Source organism: Echinops telfairi, unplaced genomic scaffold (genome assembly GCF_000313985.2).
Source record: "Echinops telfairi isolate 266 unplaced genomic scaffold, ASM31398v2 ScPeMD7_443;HRSCAF=831, whole genome shotgun sequence".
NCBI classification, from domain to species: Eukaryota; Metazoa; Chordata; class Mammalia; order Afrosoricida; family Tenrecidae; genus Echinops; species Echinops telfairi.
Window position 1 is genome coordinate 24,703,391 of NW_022104341.1, and position 20,584 is coordinate 24,723,974.

The 20,584-nt window shown below is 43.1% G+C and overlaps 1 protein-coding gene across 1 annotated transcript in view; it reads left to right on the top strand.

Annotated features, from left to right (window-relative positions):
- The window catches only part of ARHGAP29 (Rho GTPase activating protein 29), a 58,170-nt gene extending 38,443 nt beyond the window's left edge, over positions 1-19,727 (top strand). Inside the window, exons 12-22 of the mRNA XM_004699573.2 lie at positions 712-869; positions 1,668-1,807; positions 1,988-2,092; positions 4,915-5,013; positions 6,383-6,522; positions 6,804-6,992; positions 7,271-7,408; positions 12,868-13,100; positions 14,515-14,845; positions 14,988-15,084; positions 17,930-19,727. Of these exons, the coding sequence (XP_004699630.1) occupies positions 712-869; positions 1,668-1,807; positions 1,988-2,092; positions 4,915-5,013; positions 6,383-6,522; positions 6,804-6,992; positions 7,271-7,408; positions 12,868-13,100; positions 14,515-14,845; positions 14,988-15,084; positions 17,930-18,804 (2,505 nt within the window). The 3' untranslated portion in view covers positions 18,805-19,727. The remainder of the gene's footprint in view (positions 1-711; positions 870-1,667; positions 1,808-1,987; positions 2,093-4,914; positions 5,014-6,382; positions 6,523-6,803; positions 6,993-7,270; positions 7,409-12,867; positions 13,101-14,514; positions 14,846-14,987; positions 15,085-17,929) is intronic.
- The last annotated feature ends 857 nt before the right edge of the window (positions 19,728-20,584 follow it).

Below are 20,584 nucleotides of genomic sequence, written 5' to 3' on the forward strand. Positions count from 1 at the left end.
AGACGAACAGTGCAGTGGAGTTTGTCACACTGACCGGCCCAAGTGACCCTTAAGACCTCAAATGTTGTATTATGTTAAGTATCGCTATAAGTTTTATATAACTATGTAGTATCACGTAGTTTCATTTATAAGTTAATAGTGTACAGTTATGTTGTTAAATAAAATAGCTGTTTTTTAAAGAAAATGTGAGCTTTTGTTCACATGTCAATTTGATGCATGTCTGTAGAGACAGGTATATAAGAAATGTCCATAAACCTAGTGTTAGTTACAAGCAACAAAATATTTCTATTATTAAAGAATTGCTAGTGAAGACAGTAAAAACAAGAGTGCTCTGGTTGACCAGAATTTTCCACCTTGTTTTTTACTTGAGAATTTAGGCAGTTGTGGGCAGGTCATCAGAGTAAATAGATGAGGCTTTTTAAAAATGTGCTCATCTCCAAAAATTGGCAAAAGGGGTTATATTTTTAAACTTTTTCAGTTTCATCTCTTTAGGTGTGCTAGAAATGATTCGCCTGAACTTTAGATTGAAACTCATTCCCCCGATCTACAGCTTGTATAGTGTCAGGCAGTCTCATAGATGCCCCCTGCGGCCCACCCAGTATGTTCCTTCAGTGTGTGGCTTGTACTGGCTCTTGAAATGACTGCATGTCTGCATAGTGACCCGTCCAGCATGAGTTACTCTGCCTTTCATCTCTCTGTCTGTGACCACAGGTAACAGTTAACCTTTTCCAGATGCAGCACCTGCAGGCTGCTTCCCTCGCAAATAATTTACAGTCTCTCTGTGACAGTGCCAAACTCTATGACCCCGGCCAGGAGTACAGTGAATTTGTGAAGGCCACAAACTCAACTGAAGAAGAGAAAGTCGATGGGTAAGAATGAATCTTACAGCTGAGATTGTTGCAAGAGATCAAATCACTTATTGCTAATTTCCTGCCCAGTGGAAAGGAGTGACATTTGTGCTATGGACAGAATTGACTTAAAGATTTTCGGAGTATTTTTTACACTGTGATATACATGCACACATTTAAGGAGTAGATAAACTCATGTGAAGAGTATAGCTTCCCATTTTAATACATACCCAGCTAACTCTTCGAGATATAAAATTTCTTTAAAAATTTTAAAAGAACATGGCAAATTTTGGCCAATTAAATGTCCCTAAGATTTAACTTAGGTTTTACTTTCCACAGAACCTTCTATTAGAGTTATTGACTATTTATACTATATATACTTTGGCTACAGCTACTCCATTGCCACAGATACACCAAAACCTCAACCCACTGCCATTGAGTCTCTGTGACTCATAGCGACTCTGTGGGACAAGGTAGAGAGATCTGCTCTGGTGGGTTTCTAACACTGTAACTCTTTCAGGATTAGAAAGCCTCCTCTTTGTCCCGCAGAGTGGCTGGTAGTTTTGAACTGCTGACCTTGTAGTTAGCAGCCCAGCGGGTTACCTCCTATACCACCAAGGTCTCTTTACAATAAGGAATAAAAAGACCTCATCTACATTTTCTATAAAAAGTTGAGCTATACAGTATAGTTTCTGAATATGTAGCTTAATTGATCTATCTACATTTCATTAAATTAGCAGATTTTGTCTGAAAGTATAATAAAAAAGGTCAATTATTAGTCATTGTTACTAGTGATGAGCTTTATTTGGACTTTTTTAGGAATATAAGCAAACAGCTAACAAACAGCCCCCAGACTTCCAGATTTGGACCTGCGGACTCTTTAGAAGACGTTGTGCGCCTTCCCGGCAGTTCTAATAAAATTGAAGAGGACAGATGTTCTAACAGTGCAGATATAACAGGTTGGAGAGAGTTCTAATTTATGAAAGATTAAACCGTTTAAAGCTGTAAGCATGGTGCCTGTCTTATACAAGACAGTAAGTCACTGTTCAGAGTTTTGTGTCGTTTATATAATTTCATTATTTTACTTTATGAAATTATCTGCAGCCAACTCTGACTCACAGTGTGGTTTCCTCTCCAAGGTCCCACTTCTGTAAGGCCCTGGACGTCGGGCATGTTCAGTGACTCAGAGAGTACTGGCGGGAGCAGCGAGTCCCGCTCTCTGGATTCAGAATCTATAAGTCCAGGTACGTAAACATTTAAGTCAGTGAGACAGTAAAATGTTAATTCTCTCTTTTTTAAATTCCGTGAAAGATGAAAATGTTAGCCTTTTTGTACTGTAACTATCTTATTTGTGCGTGAACTATTTCATAACTATAGTAAAGTACATAAATATACATGTACACTTTAAAGGAAAATAATAAACCCTCAGCTAGTTATGGCCCACCTTAAGAAATGACAGTACTCTCAGTTTCTTGGAAGTATGCTGTGCACCTCTTGATAATACTGCCGTATTTGCACCTGAAGAAATCGCCATCCTCAGTGTAGCCTAATCCGCACTGGCTTGTCCTTGTTCTTAAGAGCTCTCTAGTTTGCCCTTCGAGTGTTTGGGGCATATTCTTCTTGGAGGGCGAGTCAAGGGGGATTCATGTTGATGGGAGTGATGTATCTATTTTGATTGATGAGTAGTGTTCCATTTTCTGAACAAAACTTTCTTAACTTAGTAGACAGCCGAGTTATTTCTAGTAGTGTACTTTCATGAACAGTACTCACGAAGTCTCCAGCTCACTGCCGTCAAGTGGATTTTGAGTCTAGTGTCCTATCAGACAGTGTAGGATTCTCCCTGTGGGTTTCCAAGATTGAAACTCTTTACGAGAGTAGAAAGCCTCGTCTTTTCTCCTATGGAGCAGCTTATGGTTTCAAACTGCTGACCTTACGCTTAAGAGCCCAAAGTGAATATTACAGTTACACAGAAACCCGTGCCTGTCATGACTTGTTCTTGTTAGGTTTTCGCTAATGCGCTTGAAGGAACTTTGATGCAGACCGCCTCATCATGCTCTGAGGGGCAGACAGGTGTCCTGATCGCCCTCAGTGCAGAGGCACAGGTTTCTAAAAGGTGACTTGGCATGCTTATACAGCCAGCAGGAGATGGTGAGTCCAGAGCCCATGTCTCTGCTCGACCTGCTGCGTCTTCCTTCTCTACCGTCATGCCAAAGATGGCTCCAGCCCCATGCTTCCCAGCTGTGTTCCAACCTCCTCAGCACTGTCAGGATTTAACTTGACTGTAAACCCTTCCAAGACCTCTTAACAGTCTACATATTTCAGAAGTTATACTCATTGAGAAAAATCCCTTGAATTTAAAATCAGTAAAAGCGTTCCTTCCAGCCCTGGTGTGTGTACGTTAACTGTCAACATCTGGCTTTGCTTGCTCCTTGTCAGGGAGTTCTGTTCAGAGGGCACGCTGGGGATGAGAGCCTCGGGCACTTGACCACCATTTGAAAATGCCTTTGTGAGAACAAAGTGGTTGTCGTTAGCTCCAGTCATTAAGACTAAATTGCAGTCAAGTCCTGGATGATTTGGGATCCTGTAAAACACCATGTGATAAAGATAAAAATGCCCTACCATGAGGGAGTTCTATTCATTATAAATTCTTTTGGGTGGTGCATTGAATAGGGGTCTTTTCTTCACGCTGTGTCTCAAGTTAAGTGCTTGATACTGAAGGGGTTTGTTTGTTTATTCCAAAGCGCAGAATCCTCTGTGGGTTAAAGTATTGTTTGACAAGTCTCCTCCGAGAAAAGTGCCCAGAGTTGTTGAGGGTTTCCCCAGTGTTGCCAGACATCCCTGTAATCATGTTGAAGTCATCATGGACTGCATTTGAAGGATAATGTGAAATAATTCAAACGTATAATTTAAGACCCATGTAAACACGCACCTGTTTGGCCGTGGGAATGAAGCCCTAAGTCAAGAAATGTTTAGGCACTCTTCATGGAGAATTTAGTGCTGTCTTGGAAACGCAGCACTGAGTAAGGTGAGGATGGGGTTGGGCAGGGTAGGCATGGGCCAGAGTCTGGAAACTGGGTCACATGATTTATGCTTTAGATCTTGGGTTCCTAGCCGGGGAAAGAAGAGACCGGGGATATGGCCGCTACCTTCAAACACTGGGATAAAAAAACAAAAATCAGAGTTAGAGAGCTTCTTTGTGGAGAAATAGCCCGAAGGCTGTGATTGATCAGGAAGGCCAGTTTCGGCTCACTGTGCAGAAGTTCTTGGAAAATGAGAATAACCCCAAAATGGGATGTGCCACCTCATGCTTCTCAGTCCCCAGGGAACGAAAGCACATGCCCAGTGGCCACCTCAAAAGCTGTTCCGTATTATGGCTATAAGTATTCTGAAGAGGATTTCTGTTGACATCAGGTGCTAGTTTAAAGACATTTCTAGATGTCTTAAAGGGACGTGAGTTCTTCCACTTAGATAACCTGCTATTTGTTCGTGTCAGCAGGTAGCAAATAAGCTTCATGACCTGCTTCCTCTCCTGGCTATGTCCTTCGCCGATACAGCTTTGCTCCTGTGTTTGGGTCCAGCCAGGGATTGCTGGGCTATTGCTGGTTTCAATTCTCCGCTCTCACTAATAACATAAATGTGAGACTGCTGCTGTGTTCAAATGATTTGTCAAACGTTTTTTAGGTTGTGCCATGTATTTATGTGTGACTGAATTCAAGAAGCATGGCGTGACAACTTTGCCACTGGGCCAGCTTCTCTGTCGGGTATCAATAGAAAATATTCCCTGCCCTCATGAAGCTTACAACTTGACCGTCAGGGTTAACAGTATGGTCTCATTTGACTGTATGACCCTCTGTTTTATACTTGTCAAAATCAGATTTGTTTGAATTCCTGTTTATTTCCGGAAATAATACCCAGACTTGCTTACATCTACAGTCTGGGAATAAAAGAGTGTGTTTACGTGAAAGCTAATAAAATACTCCAAATTCTGTTTTTCTAGAAACTTTATCATGACTGATTTTTCATTCTAAATTGAATGACCAGGTCATTGTATCCATCATTCCCTTAGGAGACTTTCATCGAAAACTTCCACGAACCCCATCTAGTGGGACCATGTCGTCTGCAGATGATCTGGATGAAAGAGAGCCGCCGTCCCCTTCCGAAGCTGGTATGTAGCAAGTTCCCGCCCAACTCTGAGTCAGTAACACTGCACGATACTTGGAAAGTAGTATAATTTGAAGAATCACTGCTCTGCTTTACACAAAGGCATCATAATGATTCAAATAAATGTCAACAGTTACGCACAAGCATGAATTGATTTAAAACAATTGAAATGTGAACCCATGCAGCACCTCCACGGGAGGACAAAACCCTGGCGATCTGTAGAAATTACAGCCAAGAAGACCGTAGGAGGCAGTTCTGCTCTGTCACAAAGGTTGCTATGAGTCGAAAACACCTTAATCAGCTGCTACAAGTAGAATTACTAGCAGCACAACTACTAGATCTAACATGTCTTGGCAAGATGCTAAAAATAGCAGGCCCACGTACTTTCCTCCTTTTATAAAGTCAACACAGCTTAAGAAACTGCCCATTTAGGCAAGAAGTATTAAGTATGTTTCTTAAGGACAAGGAAATTTGTCCTAAGCTACTTAATGACTTGAAATAGACTCGCGGACAGTCTCATGCGCTGCTATTGAATGCTGCCTCCCTAACAGTCTACCTTGAGGTTGACCACCAGGCCTCCAGGGCTCCTTGTCACATACATTGGTGTTGTGTGTCTGAGACTGCGAGATGATTTTGGCATCGTGTCTGAAAGCAAATGAGATAGCTCACCTCACAGGTTATTGGTGTATACATCCCACTAGTATTAACTATAACCTTATGATGACTTACAAATAACCTTATGTTGAAAGAAAGCTATGTTAACTTCAGCTCCTTTTCTTTGAAGAATTTTCTAAGACTATAGCACCATTTAGACTCTTCTCAAAATCTGTAAAGTCATACAAGGGGGCTTCAAAAAAGTTATGGAAAAAATAGAATAAAAAGTTAATGGATTTTTTCCCATCAACTCCTTGTATTATTAACAATGTGATTTTGCTAATTCTAAAAATACGAGGTGAAAACACCTTAACCAATTGCTCTAAGTATCTTAATGATTTTCTGGGGATTTCCCTCCTAGCTAAAACAGTAGATAAATATGTGCTTTGTAAGAGACTTATAAAATTAGATTTTTATATTGATAGAAATGCAAACTAATAGCTTTTTCTAGTATATGAATGAATGATTTTAAAGTCTGTGATGATTATTCAAATTGCAGTCTTTCCCATATGGAGTAATTTTTCTTTCTTTTTTTTTTAAATCATTTTATTAGGGGCTCATACAACTGTTATCGCAATCCATACACACATCAATTGTGTAAAGCGCATTTGTACATCATTCTCAAAACATTTTCTCTCCACTTAAACCCCCGGCATTAGGTCCTCATTTTTCCCCTGGAGTAATTTTTCTAATGCTTTATAATGTATTTCTGTTTTAAGGACCCAGTTCTCTTGGAGGATTTAAAAAAACATTGATGTCAAAAGCGGCTCTCACTCATAAGTTTCGCAAGTTGAGATCCCCCACAAAATGCAGGGATTGTGAAAGCATCGTTGTGTTCCAAGGCGTGGAATGCGAAGAGGTAAGAGCACTGCAGCATCGCCATGGCCTCCTTACATATGTTACTCTGTATGTTTTGTTACTGAGATTTCTGAACAGAATCTCTTGTAAATGTGCTTTTAATAAGTTGCATCACTGTGTAATTCCATTTTATACCTTGTTTTACTGTTAAAAATGTATTTCAAACAGCAAATACCTCGTAAACTCATTTTTGTCGTGTTATCATTCCTATCTATAATTTACCCAATTGATGTGACTAATTTTAGGTGAATTAATCAGTTCTAAACTATTAATTTATTACAGTGTCTCCTTGTTTGTCACCGAAAGTGTTTGGAAAATTTAGTCATCATTTGTGGTCATCAGAAACTTCTGGGGAAAATAAACTTATTTGGAGTAGAATTCACACAAGTTGCAAAAAAGGAACCAGATGGCATCCCTTTTATACTCAAAATATGTGCCTCAGAAATTGAAAATAGAGCCTTATGTCTTCAGGTATATTTTAATTTTTAAAAATAAAACCATAAAGGTCCTTACTATGTGTTCTAATGAAAAGGGGACTTTAAGAGGTGAAGAAAAATCTCCAATTTTAATCAGCCACTGAAATTAACCAGACTAATTTGGCAAATACTTTTTTCTTTGTTAGTATTTTTGTTTTCTCTTGTTCCTGAAATACTAATAAAAATTGAAGAACATAGCAAATATATTGAGATGCTTGCATTTCGTCATTTATACTAAAACAAAATGTGGCAAACTTTTTTTTTTAACTCAAGGGAATTTATCGTGTATCTGGAAACAAAATAAAAACTGAAAAACTGTGCCAAGCTTTGGAAAATGGAATGCACTTGGTGGACATTTCAGAATTTAGCTCACATGATATCTGTGAAGTCTTAAAAGCATACCTTCGACAGGTAAAGTCTTTTTTTCCATTCTTGAGGCTAAATCATAAGAAGCAAAAAATATGATTCATATTTACTGATAAAATGTGTCATTCATACATTTTAATTGGCATAGACCTCATTGCTGCCCCGGTGTTCAGTCCCGTGTATCCGAGTGTTCTCTGCCCAGTTCTCCCGCCACTCAGCCTGAGGAAGGCCTTGGTGTGTCCCTTGGTAGCTGCAGATGCCTTTCCTAACTGCAAATCACTTCCTCTCTCTTCTTAACCATTTCAGTGCCTGTTGTTTATTCTTGAACAATAATGGATCCTTATGATTTGGAATACTGATCAGGAAGCATAATGCTGGCTATGGCAGGAAAGGCTTGTATTAATGCTGTTAGCTGAAGGGTTCTGTAATTAGGTCACAGCCTGGCGTTATCTTTGTCGACATTCTAAAATAGCCGTCGTGAGAGGCCGGTGAGCAAAGTCATGAACTGGGAAGGTGCTTCACCGGATTTGGGGCCTCAGTCAAGAGCTGCCCTCTGGGTGGGCATTGGAAGTCCCGCAGGGGAGTGGGCTGTTGTGTATTTGCTATTTCTGTGCCCACACTCTAAAAACAGGACCACTTCTAAGAGTGAAACACGGCCCTAGTGCTCTCAGCAGCAGCAGCTCGAGATCATGATGCACCAAGTTTAAAAAAATAAAAAAGCTTCCAGGCGAAGTGTAGCTGCTATTCATCCTCAGTGGAAAACGAGAGACAATGGCAAAGAGCAGATCGTCATAGTGATGAGGGCCCGCCACATGTTGCTCTCACAAGTCCTGTTGTTCCCATCTGGGTCCGTGGTTACCCTGGTGAATAGCAGCCATCCTGGGATCTCTTCCTCCTCCTCTTCATCATCACCTGCCCTCTGTGCCCTGGTCCATCCCCATTTTGTGTTTACCTCTCCTGTTTGCATCATGCCCATCCTGAATTGGTATATTTGGGGTGAATAATTGAAACTCTGTGAAGATCTTTATTCTGTTCTTTGGAATTGGAATGGGAAAGTATGGAAAATCAGCATTTTAGGCTAGAAATTATTTTCCTCCTGACTCTAGAAGGCATTGTTTTTTATCCTCTGAAGCCTGAAATCTTCTCATGTCTGCTCCTTTGTGTATGGCCCTATAACCTTTCCCAGAAATCTTATCAAATCTTTTTCTTTTTTTCTTTTCATTACCTAAGCATTTATTTTTAAATGCAAGTAATCATTTTAGATGTAAGATGAAATTTTACAAAATATCCTAATGTGATTTAAATGTTAGAATGTACCTAGTTAGTTGGATCAATTAAACTTTTTTTAATTTATATTTTATTTTATTGGGGTCTCTTAACACAATCCATACATATATCCATTTTGTCAAACACATCTCCCCATTGTCCTGACCTTTCACAGGGAGGTGCCTTACGATGGGATTGTTCTGACCACTTTTCTGGACACTGCGTGGGCTCTGTCAGCCTCTCAGTTCTGGGGAAATGTTATTAAGTTGCTCATTCTCTGTGTACAGCATGTGAAGGCTGGTTTGGATGATTTCCTTAGAACACTTGGCACTTCAGACCAGCCACACCTTCAGTGCATGGTAGCCGTGTGTGGCTAGCAGCTACCATAGCGACAGCGAAGTTCTAGATCTTCCGATTGTTTTTTTTCTTCCACCTATTTTGATTTCGGTCTTTCATGGTTGTGTGCTCAAAATGAAAGAGCTGGGAACTGAAAACTCTGCAAGACTCTTGAACATGGCAAAGCCATGAAGAGCTGTGAGCTTTGCTAGAGCATCATCTCGGTGGACTCTGGGAAACACCTGGAGTCTGTGTTCCTGGGTCTCATTTCTCAGGCTGATCTGATATCTACCCAGGATGGAAACTAAGTCTGGTGCCAGTGTTCTGGGAGCCAAGTAGTGAAAAGGCTGCAGGGGTCTCCATCCAATCACCAAATCTCCATCTTTCAACAGTTGCCACCCTTTTCTGGTTCTTGCCATTGCCTGTCCAGAGACTTGGCTTTATACCAACCAGAGAAGAACTCTCTAGATTTCTAGGGAAGAGGTTGCCCAGGAACATGGAGTGGGGACAGGATCGAGAAATCTGATACTTTTTCAGATAGCCCACTCTCCCGGGATGATCAGAGGACCTGGCGTTGCCAGTTTTCTTTGAATTCGGTCAAATAGGTAGTTTCTCAGGACCACTACGTTAGCATTGCTCCTCTGCTCTTGTTTTCATCTCCTCTCCTCTTCACCCAGCCCTTAGGAACTTGTATTCTGTGAGGTTGCAGGGGGAAATGGAATTAGAAACAAATGTTAGCTCTTTCACACCAACCCAGAAGCCTTCATCACCTTCAGCTGTCTGAGATGGAGGCAGAGTTCCTTTGATAGAACCCTAAATTTCACAAGGAGTCATTCTTTATCTCTTCTTGCCAGTCAGGGAAAGGGAATTCATGGAATTTGATATTGTTTGATCTCACGCTGGAGTACTGTGGGAGTGTGAGGCATTAGTGTGTGGGAGTCCACGTGCAGTTCTCGCAGTAGTATTAGGGCGTAAGCTTGGAGGTGGTGACTTCCTTCAGGCTACAGAGTGGAGGAGGGGAAGTTGACCTAAGCCTTCCCCTCTCCAGGACCAGCAGGGTAGAGCAGCACTGGTGATGAGGGGAAATGCAGGAGGAGCCTGCGCTCGCCACGGATTACAGACACCCTGTACTTTCCTCACTGAGCAAGTGCAGATATGCTGATAGCGGCTGGGCAGGGGATGAGCCCTGAAAACAAGATGCCAAGTGAAACAAATCACATACAAAGGACAACAAAGGGCTTCAACAAGTGCTTGGGAAAATGGAATAAAATGATAAAGGAATTTTCCCAAGAATCTTTTGAAGCCCCTCATTTTGTCTGATCCCACTTCTTTTTTTTTTTTTTTTAAGTCATTTTACTGGGGGCTCGCACAAACTATTATCACAATCCACACATACATCCATTTGTACATTCGTTGCCATCATCATTCTCAACATTTGTTTTCCACTTGAGCCCTTAGTATCAGCTCCTCATTTTTTCCCCGTCCTCCCCTCTCCCCCCTCCCTCATGAACCCTTGATAATTTATAAATTATTATTCTGTCGTATCTTACACTGTCCGATGTCTCCCTTCACCCACTTTTCTGTTGTCCGTCCCCCAGGGAGGAGGTTATATGTTGATCCTTGTAATCGGTTCCTCCTTTCTACCCCACCGTCCTCCACTCTCCCGGTACCACCACTCTCACCACTGATCCTGAAGGGATCATCTCTCCTGGATTCCCTGTGTTTCCAGTTCCTATCTGTACCAGTGTACATCCTCTGGTCTAGCCGGATATGTAAGCTAGAATTGGGATCATGATAGTGTGGGAGAGGAAGCATTTAAGAACTAGAGGAACGTATGTTTCATCATTGCTACCCTGCACCCTGACTGGCTCATCTCCTCCCCGTGACCCTTCTGTAAGGAGATGTCCAGTTGCCTACAGATGGGGTTTGGGTCCCCAATCTTCACTCCCCCTCATTCACTGTGATAGGAGTTTTTGTTGTTTGATGCCTGATACCTGATCCCTTCAACACCTCGTGATCACACAGGCTGGTGTGTATCTTCCATGTGGGCTTTGTTGCTTCTGAGCTAAATGGCCGCTTGTTTACCTTCAAGCTTTTAAGACCCCAGATGCTATATCTTTTGATAGCTGGGCTTTCTTCACCACATTTATTTTTGTCTTCAGTGATCGTGTCAGGAAGGTGAGGATCATGAAATGCTAGTTTAATAGAACGAAGTGTTCTTACATTGAGGGAGTACTTGAGTGGAGTCCCAATGTCCATCTGCTACCTTAATAACAAACCTATAAATATATGCACATAGATCTATTTCCCCATCGTCACATATAAATATATTTACATATATGTACATGCCTGTATTTAGACCTCTATAAATGCCCTTTGCCTCCTAGTTCTTTCCTCTACTTCCTTTTGTTTTCCTCTTTTCCCTTTTGTCTGATCCCACTTCTATGAAAGAATAAATCAGTCAAAATGTCATTACTGGTTACCAGGGTCATGGGGGAGAGGAAAATGGATCACTGCATGTAAATCGGTTCAGGGTTTCTGTTCAGGGTGGTGACAAATTTTTGGAAACAGTGGTGATGAGTGTATAATCAAAATGGATATAATTTCTGTCACTGAATTGTACATTTGAAGTATACAATTGAAAAATACAGTAGTTGAAAGTGACTAAAATGGCAAATTTTCTATTACATATATTTTATTACATTAAATGTTTAATGACATGTCCTTTAATATGTTGACAATAGAATCTGTTTTTAGTGGGTTCGTGGCAATTTAAAGTGTTGATCTAAAAATTAGAACAAAAATGTGCTGGCACTTTCCTGCGCATAAGACTACATTGTGAGGTGCTAGCCTTGAATGTGGTCTGAATAAAGCACAAGGGCCCTGTAGCATTTTGTTCTGTCTTTTCTGATACCCATAGAACTCAGAAGATCAGTAGATTTTTTATGTACTTTATTTGGTTTCATTTCAGTACAATGGTTGAAGTTCATGCTAACCTTGGGGCAGTCATGATGTAATTGGTATAGTAAACAGAGATTTAAAATTCCATCATGTGGCTTTAGGCTTTGCTGATTCTCAGCTAATTCATTTTTAATATAAATGTATTTTATAGCTGTGATTTCAGGCTCACTTTATATAGGCCATGTGTTAGACAAGGTTCTCTAGAGAGATAAAACCAAATTACTGATAACTTAATATATTTATTTATAAAGATAATTAGATATATAACAAGAAATGAACTTTTAAATCCTATACAGATAAATATATAATACAAGAAATAAACAGTTAAATTATAATGCACTACAAATGGCTCAGTGCATCTCACTCCCGTGAGAGAGAGTTGTGAGAGACTAGCAGTCCTTCCAGTCTAGTCTGCTGCCAGATCTTCCCCTGTTTATAGAGGGAGCTAGGCTATGTCGGCACAGCAGCCAATCAGAAGGCAGGTCACCAACGGCCAGCCAGGTCACGAACCGGCCAGGTCACGAACCGCCAGTCCCCAACTCCAGAGATGTCTTAAAGGGACCTCAACTTACAGCGACACAGTCCACAGGCTAGGTGTCCCACAGGTAGTGTAGCCTATAAATTGAGGCACAAAACAAGCAAGGCAGCCGCACATTGGTCCGATGATCAAAGAGCGAGAGACAAGAAAGGTGAGACTCACCAAGCCATTTATCTCTCTGCCCTTCAGTCAATCCTACCTGTGTTTATCGGCCAGGCTGGCACAATAAACTATCTCAGGCCACAAACAGTGCAGAGATGTGTCGTCTCTAAACATGGATTGACAATAAGTCGCAATGAACTAAAGGGGCATGCTGACCAGTCAGCAGCTGGCGATGATCGTTGGCTGTTGATAGGAAGAGAGGGTAGCGGATGATGTCACTAATATCATTTTATTTCTTCAGCTCCCAGAGCCCTTTATTTTATTTCGATTATACAAGGAATGTATAGACCTTGCAAAAGAGCTGCAGCATATAAATGAAGAACACGAGACCAAGAAGAATGGCCCCGAGGACAAAAAATGCGCCAATACCTGTATAGAAATAAACCGAATTCTTCTCAAAAGCAAGGACCTTTTAAGACAATTACCAGCATCGAATTTGAACAGTCTCCATTACCTCATCGTCCATCTTAAACGGTAAGACCTTGGTAGAAGAAGGCCATCCATCTGGGCTGGCTGGCTGTGGTTTGGCAGTGAGCATTCCATCTCTACTATGTGCTGGCACAAGAGGAAAAGAGAAATGTGTTCATGCAGACCACGGCCTTCCCAGGTGCTCCTGGGTACCAGGCTCCGACTGAGGAACGCCAAAGATCACCAAGTCCGTGCCACTGAAATGAATGAATGATTCATAGTGAACCCGATAGAGTAGACTACGAGTCTTTATAGGAGCAGGTGGCCTCACCTTTCTCCTTGGGAGCAATTGGTTAACCTTACAGTTACTAGTAACCCCACATGTACTCACTCAGCCAACGAGGATGAACACGAGATCTCTGGCACTTGTGCTCATCAGCTGGAGATACAGCTCTGTCCACAGACATCTGTTCTCAGGGAGCTGTCCACACCCTACAGAAGCACGCTGATGGTGGGCCAGGTGGCTGTTGAGTAAGACTCTTAGAACTCAATATAGGCATTCCCCGGGCTATGGACTCCAACTTCAGTACAACCTGCAGTTATGAGCCAGTCCCTGTAAAGCCTATGTTAGTAACAATTCAGACACATAATCATGGTTCAGAATGAGAGGTGCACTGTTTTGTGACAAGCATTGAACCATTATTATGATCACTGTAGTACTATGTTAATGGTGTTTTAGTATATCTGGAAGCATCTCTAATGATTGTTATGCCTAGAAGGTCACATCCTAAATACTAAGACACGTTTGATTAATTGGCCTTAATCCCAGGTCCTAACAGTGCTGGCTTTTGTACAAATGCAACTTAAAGACAGGCTTAGGAACAGAGCTTGTTTGTGAAGCAGAGACCACCTGCGGTGGTTTGAAGAAGCCGTGCAGACAGTGTGGACAGAGACATGAAAGAGCAGCTTGCGTGTGGGACTGTAAGTGATGGTGGAGGACCCAGGGTACAGCAAGCACTGGCCAGGTGGAGATCGTGTAGTTGGGGGACCCCCTTCCTCCTGTGCCCCAGAAGAAGTTTGAAGTCAGGAGTGAACACAGTCAGATCTCCTTGAATGTGGTCATAGACACAGGGTGAGATCTTCAGGAGGGAGAATTGGTTAGACTTGAAGGCAACCTGTATTTTGCTCCATTATAAGGACCTGGTAGGTTGCACTACATTTAAAGAGAACAATTTTTAGGAATATGATTTTCTTTCACTGGTACAGCAACTGTTATAGTTCCTCTCACCTACCTCAATTGTACTCTGATACGTGGTGAAACCCAGTGGTGTGTGTGGTTAGTATTTTTGTTAAATAATTAGGCGGACTCTCTCTCCCCTCTTCCCATTCCAACAGCCAAATGTTTCTCCCTTATGTCTGGCCATCTAGGGAAAAGTCTGGTAGGCAAATCTCATTCCACCTCATGTGTTTTATTTTTCAGGGTAGTAGACCACGCTGAAGAAAACAAGATGACCTCCAAAAACCTGGGGTTGATATTTGGGCCGTGTCTCATTAGGCCGAGACCCACCACTGCCCCTGTCACCATCTCCTCCCTTACGGAGTACTCCCATCAAGCCCGGATCGTGGAGTTCCTCATTGCGCACTCACAGAAGATCTTTGATGGGTCCCTGCAGCCGCAGGATGGAGTTGCGGGCAGTCCGGGTGTGGCCGGACCTCATCTTGACCAGGGCGGTCCGCCGAAACCTGTGCTGTCACCAGAGGAAAGGGACCTGGAATATCCCATGAAGTCACTGTTTTTCTCCTCAAAGGAAGTGAGTTCTGGCCTTAGTGGAATTGTCTTGGAATTTTTGTGATGTTTATGTGAATAAGTTAAAAGAAAAAGCAAAAAAAACCTTTGAACTATTTATTTTGAGGTTATGTATTTGCTTCAAATCTGTTCTCTTTCACCAACAGGATATTCACACTGCAGATAGTGAAAGCAAGGTTTTGGAACGAATTACGTCACTTGAAGAATCGGAACACAAGCAGACTGCATCAGAAAAAGGCACCGGTGAGTGGCCAAGCGTAAACACATGTGCTGACTTCAGACAGTGCCGGAATGGCGCGGTTGACAGCCGGGCCAGGGGCTGCTCCGTGTCAGTGGCGGCCGTGGCACTGTGAGCGAGTGCAGTGCTTCCTGGTGGGCCTGCTCTTGAAGACACATCTTGGAATCCAGGGGGACTGGGGTGCACTTTGTGGGGGGGAAAATGTTTTGTTTTTGCCTTCGACTGATGTCAGGGTGGAGATGTGTTGACGAGTGTAAGTAATAACTAACATCTTTTCAGTATGTTGATGTAACTACTCAAGGAATCAAACCAGACCCCGCATTTTTGTGTGTGTCTTTTGTTTGTTTTAACAAATGCTTCTTCCTGAAGCCTGCCTTCAACACATTAAGGACACATGTGTCTCCTTTTTTTACTTCTCTCATGGCAGCCTATGTATTCACTGTTTTTTTTCTGTAAGATCATCGTAGTTGCATCAAGCTGGTGAAGGAGATTCCATTTGCTCCAGTAACTGTGCATGCCAATCCCCAAACTCTGCTGTTGACAGGGACAGAGTAAGACAGAGTAGGATACCCAGTAGGGTTGCCAGGGCTATAAATCACGATGGGACCTGACAGCCACATCTTCCTCCCATAGAGCAGCTGGGAGGTTTGAACCGCTGGCCCTTTGCTTAGCAGCCACGTGCTTTTACCCTGCGCCACCAAGGCTCCCCATCCTGCGTTTTCAAAACCAAACCAGCCCATTACCGTGGGACCACTCTGACTCAGAGCAAACCTGTAGGACAGAGTAGAGCTGCCCCGTGGGGGTTCCACTCTTCACAGGGTCTGCCACGTCTTTCTCTCTCCCAGAACCAGGCGTTTGACTCACTGAGCTTTGGGGGATAGAACTAAATTTCCAGTTTTTGAAAATACACCCACATTTGATGTGGAATTGAATGTCAGTGATCATATCCTGATGGGGGTCTAAGAAAAGAAGGGTTTTAAACCTAAATGTGGGCTTGCTCTGTGGGAAAGCCCTGGGCTCATTTCATTCCGCTTGGTTGGGTCCTCATAACCCTTCTGTGATCTGAAGTTTGGAGATACTAAGGCCTCAGAGAGGTCAAAGAATGCTCAAACCCAAGCCTCTAGTGGTCCAGTCAGGATTTAAACCCTGTCCAGCCTGACCCCTAAACCCATGAAGTAAAGATCCTCATGAGGAATAGTAACAATAATACTCATGCCGTTTTTTGTTGATTACTTATTTAAGCTTTTTCATTATTAGGTCATTGAAGCCACCTAGCAACACGGTAGAATTATGAGGTTTATTTTGTTGTATTTTGAACAAACAAGGAAATTTAGGGCTAGTGAAGTTGCTTCGCCACTGCAAAGGCGGCAGAGCTAAGGTTTGGTTTCAGACAATGGGACTTCAAAGTCTGCCACCGTACCCATTGTGTTAGGCCTGGTTGACTAGCAAAATGAATCCGTTGACACTCAAGACATGTATAAGAAAGCTTTCTATCAAGAAGTAATTATTTATCAAGAAAGCATCCCAGCCCAGTCCAACTCCATAAGTCTGATAGCAGTCCATAAGTCCCTCTTCAGATTCACGCAGCCACATGCACATGCAGAGTGCAGGGAGATCTCTGGCCAGCGGGTCCAAGGTCGCTGGAAACACGGCAGGGCTCTGGCAGCTCTTTGGGTGGCCATCCAGCAGAAAGATGCATGCCGGGAGAGAAGGAGGTTCCCAGGGTCCTTCTTAGGAGAAGGTGGCACCATCAGGCTGTGACCTGATTGACAGGTTGGATTCCATTGCTACACTTTCATACATCTGCACATCCACATAAAGTTATCTAACTACTACACCCCATTATGCTATACATTTTTCCCTCAGAACCTCCCTACAGAATATAGTCTAAGGGCACTGAGCCCACTCCCTTAGAACAACTGATAGCTATGGGGGAGGCCCTGGGGAAGCACAGTGAGAAGCCGTGGACTTGGCACTCCAGGGAGGGTAGAGGTCAGCAGAGTGGGGTAGTGAAGGGGGTTAAAGGGCTGGTGATGGAAAAATGACTCCGATGGGCCCCCATGTGAGAGGTGGGAAGGGACAGGAGACTGGAAAGGGTTGTGCTACTGTGCCCAGGGCGGGGTTATTTGAGGGCTTTGCAGCAGGAAAAGGGGAGAGAGGGAGCCGGGGGTGGAATTTTCCAGGGAGAGGAAATGTTGGGGAAATCAGCAATCAGGCAAGAGGTTTTTGGGAGCTGAGGGGTCTAGTTTGAGAAAACCTGGACGGTGGGACCGATGAGATGGGGACGTGGCCGTCGTAGTTGGTTGCGGCGGTCAAGTCTGCCCTGACACCTGGCACTGGGAAGAAAGTAAACCGAGAGCAGACAGTGACTGGGGAGAACGATGCGCATGTTCAGTTGTGGGTCTTGCTTAGAGCGTCCACCTTCATTTGAGTGTGGCTGTTGGACTCCATCGATTAGCATGGATGTATGAGGCGGTTGCTGTGGGTTGAGACTACCTGAAAGGGAGACGGAATGAGCTGCAGAGTCCTGGGGATTCAGGGCACACTCCCATTTGGTTGGTGTGTGCGCCAGTCTCCCTTCTCTGCAGTGAGTGCACCGCTGTCTGCGTGGCGTGGCCGTCCTTTCAGCCAGCATGTTTTCTCTTTCGTGTGAGTTTTTACTAACCTGTAATGTATTTTGTAGCTAGGTTTGAGGAGTATCTCATTCCTCTGTGTAGACAGCGTGTTGAAAGAGGAGTGTAAGACCCCAGGTGTTTGGAGAGAATGCCCATCTATGACTCCAGATCACTCGTTCGCTGCATGCCAAGAAGTCTGATGTTTTTAACTAGATCTTCCTTTCTTTCCCCCCAGATGACAAAGCTCGTTTGCTACTAGACCATGTGCTTGAGGCAGCATCCGAGAAAGTGGAAAATGTGCGTAAATCTCCTAATCCACTTATTCTGAAGGCTCATTGGGAACCAAGCAATTTTGAGAGGCACACTCGAAGGACCAAGGTAATGGTTAGGCCTGTAAGCTTGCCCGTAGACAAACTCCTCCTGGCAAGCCTTCCCAGCGAGAGGAATGGCAGATACATGGGGATTGTCCATTCAGACCGGTTTTACAAGAATCCTGCCCTTGAAGGAGTTAATAGAAAAGACACACCTGTGTGTTCCAACACGGATGGCAGTGACTTGCAAACTGTACAAAAAAGTTGGACCAAAAGGTATGAGCAGTCTGACCCGACTGCAAGGACTGTGCCCAGCACAGCGCAGGAAAAAGGCATGACGACCAGCAGGAGGACTAGTAGGGACCATTTGGTCAGCGCCACCCAGCCCAGTAAGCCATCTGCGGAGCCCAGCAGGTCAGCCAGAGAGGTGCTGGAAAGACGGTCCTCGGATTCCAACCCTCTTGCTCCTGTCAGAGCGCCCCGGACTCTGCAGCCCCAGCACTGGACAACGTTCTATAAACCCCGGACTCCTGGGAGCAGTCTGAAGGGGAGTGAAGAGAGACCATCCTCTCCCGCCCCAGCACTGCCTCCTGGCCCAACACCTGCTCCCCAGAGCCCCACGGTGCAGTCAAAATCACTGCCAGACGCGGCCACCAGTGCTGAGCAGCCTGTAGGCAAGCCCTGCTCGAACTCGGGGAGTCCCGCCCCGCCCGACGTGAACCCAACCTGTCAGAGGCCAAGGCTAAAACGAATGCAGCAGTTTGAAGACCTGGAAGACGAAAGCCCGCAGTTTGTGTAGGGGTTGCCAAAAATCAGGTTTTCTTTTCTTTTGGTTCTGTTTTGTTGTATTGTGTGTGTGTGTGTGTGTTGTTGTTTTTTTTGAAAGAATGTTCAACGGGGCCATTTTTGTATAGGATTGCCAAACTGTGGATTTTTTAATTATTATTATTATTGTATTTTGTTACCCTGTGTTGGTTATACTGAATGGTAGAATGTTTGGGTAGGGTCACATTTGTGCCTCACTGAAGTTATACCTTTGAATTCTGTACTTTTGAACTTGTGAATAAAATAGGTGGATTCATATATTTCAAAGGTCAGTTGATTGTTCCCCGTGAAATGGTCCATTTAAATGCATCCTTAATATATAGTCTAGTTCTCACCGACTAGGTGCACTTGGGGAAAGTCAGCAATATTTTTGAGGTGAAGCTGAGTGTTTATTTATGGGCGGAGTGTTTCTGAATGTGTGTCCTGATTGTCCCCCAGACACCGTCCTGCTGCGGCGCGTCTGTTACCACTGGCGCTTTGTTGTATCGCAAGCTTCTCTTCCCCAGTTGGCAGTTCACCATGTCACTTCCTAACATTCACTTGTTGGTCAGAAAGCTTGCAAATCTGTATTTAATTGCATTTAATGAAGTGCCAATTTTAACATATTGTCAGTTGTACAAAGAAAATGCACTTAAACTTGTTTCCAAATTGTACAGTTCGGTCATGTCTTATTTGGCTTTAGATGGTTTTAAAACATTTGCTAGTTTATTTCTCACCCCTTGAGTTTTGTTCAACATAAACATTTTGTTTTTCAGCAATTCTGAACTTTGCGGTATTTTATGTAATGGTCCAAAAATGCCTATTTCAGAAGTTTTTAAATTCAATACATTTCTTCTTAATATTGTATGGTTTTGTTTTTAACCATTTTCTTTTGTATTAAATGTTTTCACTCATAAATCCTTTTCTGTACTTTTTACTATCTGGACGTGCAATCATTGATGATATTATCTTAGTATGAATCCAACAGAGATTTATTTAGATTGATTCTGAGTAAGCCTCATTGTTTGAAATTAGAGAACACATTTAATTGATTGGTTCTGTTTCAATTATAGAATTCCCAGATTTTAAAACTTGTGCATTCCTGTTATTGTTTTATCTAAAATCAAATATTAAAGGGACAGACATGCCCCAAAGTAGCCCCTATGTATGCAAATGATATTTGTAACAGATGACCATGTTGTACTTGGTGCGTGCACACACTCACGTGAAGGAGCCACATTGCCTCCGAAAACCTTGTAAGAAAACAAGAGCTCTCGTTATGTGCTGGATGTTTACTGAACTTCATTCACATTCTTAGCCTCGTATAACAGAGGGGTAAGTGTTTCATTGTTCCTCTGCCAGGGATAAGGAAAGGAGCCTGGTGACACTGTCGGGTAACCTTTGGACTGCCGAATCGAAGGTTCAAACCCCACAGCAGATCTGTGAGAAAAAGAAGAGGCTATCTGCTCCAATAGAGCTTTTTATAGTCTTGGGTTGAGTTTGAAAGCTACTCGGCGACTGGGTTTGGGGATAAGGAAACTGAGGATCCTTAGTTAAATAATTGGCCCAATATGCTGCAGGTGTAGCAGGTAGTGTCAGTCTCCACAAGTCTATTCGATTCTCATGGCTCTTAATCACTGACTACAGGGAGTCCCCAGCGTACTTTAGAGATCCATTCCTGACCGTGTCTTTAAGAACGTGTAGCTCAGTCAGAACAGGTGCAGACAGTGCCTTTTTATCTTTAGTGCAGGACAGGGCTTAGAAACCTTGTGCAC